This window comes from Buceros rhinoceros, unplaced genomic scaffold (assembly GCF_000710305.1).
Source record: "Buceros rhinoceros silvestris isolate BGI_N320 unplaced genomic scaffold, ASM71030v1 scaffold32744, whole genome shotgun sequence".
In the NCBI taxonomy this organism is placed as follows: Eukaryota; Metazoa; Chordata; class Aves; order Bucerotiformes; family Bucerotidae; genus Buceros; species Buceros rhinoceros.
Genome location: NW_010408128.1, coordinates 5,316 through 9,649, shown reverse-complemented (window position 1 = coordinate 9,649; position 4,334 = coordinate 5,316). Strand labels below are relative to the sequence as shown.

The window sequence follows — 4,334 nt, the reverse complement described above, 5'->3', positions numbered from 1 at the left end:
GAGGGGAGAGCAGCTCAGGTGGCAGGTGGATGGCATGGCTGACGGTCCATGCGGGCAGCAGCGTCCTCGGCGCTCTGCCAGGCACAGTTGGGATGGATGCCGAGGCGGCCGAGCTTCGCACTCCAGCCCCCGGCGCAGTCCGGCTCCCGCCTCCCTTATAGGAAACCCTCCTTCTGGAACTGCTCCTTCAGGATGTCTCTGTATTGGTCAAAGCCACCCTCGATGCGGGTCACGGTGGCGTTCTCGCACACCCACAGCTCCTGGCACACCAGGCGGATGAAGCGCTCGTCATGGGACACCAGAATTACACCACCCTGCCAACAAAAGAAGGGGGGAAAAAGGGAACTTGGTGGATCCTGCGCCCGGGACTCCAGGCTTCCATCCGCTCTGGGGAAACCAAACGGTGTGCCGCCAGCAAGGACCCAATCCCAGCCTCTCCCTCCGGTGCAGCAGACAGATCTCGTACAGAGGAGGCAGGTGCAGCCTCCCCTCTCGGAAGGCAAGTGCAGGGTTTGTTACTGGCTCTCCAGGTCTCCAGCAACTCCAAGGATGGAGAATCCACATGACAGCCAAGAGGTGGTTGGCCAAGGCCTCTCACAACCCCAGTTAGGCTTTTCTTTCACAGGAGAACTTCCCAACCCCAGCAACTACAAACCAGTGAGAAAGAGGTTGATCATGGTGGCATCTGGAGGCCAAGTCTTTGGAGGTCAGCCATAAAACATGCCTAAGGTGATCCGAGCGGCCCCAAGGCAGGGCCGAGTGCCACATGCAGTGCGTGAAAAGTCACAGGGTGTAGGTGATGGTCCAGATGGGGGACAGGGTGCTCCCTGGACTGCTGTTGCCTCTCTCAACGTCCCCTAGCCAAAGCCACCAGGGTGGATGGCTAAGGTGGCAATGTCACCGATGCCCCAAATTCTGTCCTGGACTTGAAGCCACCACTGGTATTTGACCATCCACCTCTGGCTGAGACACCAAGTGACTTGAGCTGGAGGCTGCAGGAAGCATTAGAAAAACGGGAGATCCTGCCAAGGGAACTTACCCGGAACTTATTCAGCGCCTTTGCCAGTGCCTCAATGGTCTCCATGTCCAGGTGATTTGTCGGCTCATCCAGGATGTAGAAGTTTGGGCTGGAAGAGAATGCAGCTCTGAGCATGCACAGGCCTGGGCTGGGTCCATCACGCTGTGGTGACATCCACCAAGATCCTGCTTCAGCCACCCCTGGATGCCCACCCTCCTCCCGGCGAAGCAGCTCTGGGGATGGAGCCATAGAACTAACAGCATCTGGACGTGGTCATCAATTACCAGGACATGGTCATCTGGGCAAATGCCACGCGACTCTTCTGACCTCCGGACAGACTGGCCACGGGCCGTACGGCCAGCTCCCCCGAGACTCCGTAGCTCCCCAGATGATGCCGGTACTCCTCCTCCGTCTTCCCTGCAGGAGCATGTCACAACAGAGCTATGGCACACGCGGCGCGACGCAGGGCCCTCGGCGCTGTGAGCTCCACGGCTGGGCAGCCTGTGCCAGATGGGCACGGCAGGGCAGGAATTTGGCAGCTGCTTCCAGTCCGTTCCCTTCCAGACTGGGGAAGATCTGACCGACACAACCAGGATGGGGCTGCAGGGCTGGTCACTGGCTCCAAGTGATGCTGCCACCAGTCCCCTGTCACCGCGTTACGTAGCGTCAAGCAGTGGAGAAGGGAGCCAGAGGTTTTGGCAGCTGGGAAAGGGGGAGCCAGTGCTCATTCTGTGCCCAGCAGGAAAGCGGGTCACCTGCCCCAAAAACCCAGCCACGGTGGAGCACCAGCCTGAGGCCGGCAGGACACTGTCTCCCCTGGCTTCTCGTGGCTGATGTCCTGAACCTGGCTGGACATGGGGAGTTCACCCAGAGCGAGTGGTGTCCCTTGAGCACTGACATGACAAAACTTTCTGCCCGAGGCCATGGAACAGATCAGCGCTGCTCCGCGTGTGGCGAAGGAGACCTCAATGGCACCGATGCCCTGGGATCTCCAAAACTCACCTGGGAACTTCCTTGCCAGTAACTCCACCGCACTGATATTCAAGTCCAGTTGATCCACGTGGTGCTGGCTGAAATAACCGATCTTTAGGTTTCTGCAGAAGGAGAAAAGAGACCAGGAGCTGGTACCGGGCCCTGCAACCATGGTGCCGCAGCTGCAGCTTCCGGATGGCGGGCATACGCGTGGGTGTGCAGGACCCACCCCTGCCACTCGAGCAGCCACTGCTCCAAAACACAGTCCAGAAGCCAGCCCTCCAGCTGCACCAGTCCTCCCAGTCCCCCATCCCTTCCTGCCAGGCACCTGTGAGCATGTCTGATCCCTCGGACTGGTGCCAGCTCCCCCATTAGGATCTTCAGCATGGTCGACTTGCCAGCTCCGTTTTCCCCAACCTGCAGAAGCAGCAGCAGCAGCATTGGAGAACGTGAAAACCACGAAGGTACTTTGGAGAAGGGGGCGGTGATGAGGGAATCAGCTCTCTTGGAGGAGGGGGCAGGATGAGAGTCTACCCAGTGGCTCCAGCTACCTGGAAGCTGCGTCCCTATCTCTGACGAGCTGTGCAGGCAGCAGGGCTAGAAGACATTCCCCCCAACCCCGGGGCCCAAGGACTACCTGGTCCCAGCCCCACCTGCAAGCACCTAGTGCCTCTCTGCTGCCCCATCCAGTGCAGCAGCAGCCCTCACTACGCGCTGCCAAGAGGGAGTTACAGAGAAGACAGACTCTTCTCAGAGGTGCCCAGTGAAAGGACGAAGGGCAACAGGTCACGAATTCTAACTGGTGTTAGGAAAAAAGCTCCAGTCTTCCTCAGAATGCGGGAATCAAATGCTGCAATGGGACCCAGCGGAACGGAGAAATAGTCCTCCCTGGTTATATCCAGAATTCAACTGGACAAGGACCTGAGCAACCTGACCTAACACCAAAGCAGCTTTGAGCAGGGACCTCCCATGGTCCCTCACAGCCACCGGTATTCTGCGATCCCACATACCACACAGATGCGGGACTCCAGGTCAGCAGAGACGGACAGGGAACAAAAGATGTGGTGACTTGGGTCGTAATAGAAGTCTACTTCATCTAGCTGCAGGACTGGGGGGGAGAACTTCTCAAAGCCATCAGGGAACCTGGGAAGGCAGGAAGAGATGAGAGATGGCCAGGAGCTTCAGAGACACTGCTTCCGGCCCCTCGGATCAACCTCTGCAACCCCCAGCTGGCAAGGGGGGCTCCCCGCCATGCTGGGAAGGATGGTCACAAGAGGCGGACAGAGACCTGCAGCCTTGACCCCAGGAAGGGAGCCAGCCAGAATGCAGGGGCTGTCTGTGCTCCTTATCAGAGTAAGGCTGGCCCACAGGCACAGGACCCGGGAAGGACAGTGATTGTCCCAGATGGGACAGGGCCCAGGAACGTCAGGAATGGAGCCAGAGCTCAGGGGATACTTACTTCATGACCACCTCAGACTCCTTGTCCACGGGTTTCAGCTCTGGCCTGCAAGAAGAGACACATAACCAAGATGCCTTGCACTGGGGGTCCACTCCCACCCCAGAAGCCCAGGTAGAGTCTTCAGCACTGTGACACCCCATGCTGGACAAAGTCTGTGGTCCAGAGACAGGGCACCCAAAGCCCAAACCACACCGTATCGCCCATGTACCCTGGGAACCTCTGTTTCTTCCCATGAGCACTGCCCCTTCCCCATGCCAGAGAGGAGCAGGACAAGCACTCACAGCTTCTCCAAGAGTTTGAGCTTGCTCTGCACTTGGGACGCCCGGTTGGCATTGTAGCGAAAGCGGTCGATGAAAACCTACAAGGGAGAAAAGCTTCAGAAAGCCCTAGGTCCCTTTCAGCCCCAGCCACCCCGCCCTGCTGCCAAACCTCCTGCCACACCACAGCCACATCCATGGGTCTAGAAGCATGGAGAAAGGGACAAGGCTGGGAGGAGAGTGCCCCAGCGCTTCTGGCTTCTCCCAGTACCTGGATGTGCTCGCGGTACTGCTGCTGGGCTTCGTATTCTCGCTGCTGGTTCTTCAGCCGCTCCTCCTTGATCTTCATGAAGTTCTCAAAGTCCCCACGGTATGTGTCCAGCCGCTGCGAGTGCAGGTGGATGATGTCTGTGGCCACTGCATTCAGGAAATTCCTGTCATGGGACACCACGAGGATGGTCGACTGCCAGGTCTGGAGGAAACAGCAAGACAGAGGCCTGAGCATCACCAAGCCAGAGCACAGGGCTTGGTCCCTCCACCCAGCAAGGTGAGACACCAGCCTGGAGGACATCTCCAGCCCTTGCCCTCGCTTGTCTCAGGGGCTCCTGCCACCTCCTACCTGCAGGTA

The 4,334-nt window shown here is 58.6% G+C and overlaps 1 protein-coding gene across 1 annotated transcript in view; it reads right to left on the bottom strand.

Moving 5' to 3' along the window:
- Positions 1-155: 155 nt before the first annotated feature.
- The window catches only part of ABCF3 (ATP-binding cassette, sub-family F (GCN20), member 3), a gene marked incomplete at its 5' end in the record, with an annotated part of 9,182 nt that continues 5,003 nt past the window's right edge, over positions 156-4,334 (bottom strand). The window contains 9 exons of the mRNA XM_010134774.1: positions 156-314; positions 1,040-1,127; positions 1,303-1,435; positions 2,021-2,112; positions 2,319-2,407; positions 3,001-3,133; positions 3,450-3,494; positions 3,731-3,807; positions 3,978-4,185. Of these exons, the coding sequence (XP_010133076.1) occupies positions 156-314; positions 1,040-1,127; positions 1,303-1,435; positions 2,021-2,112; positions 2,319-2,407; positions 3,001-3,133; positions 3,450-3,494; positions 3,731-3,807; positions 3,978-4,185 (1,024 nt within the window). The remainder of the gene's footprint in view (positions 315-1,039; positions 1,128-1,302; positions 1,436-2,020; positions 2,113-2,318; positions 2,408-3,000; positions 3,134-3,449; positions 3,495-3,730; positions 3,808-3,977; positions 4,186-4,334) is intronic.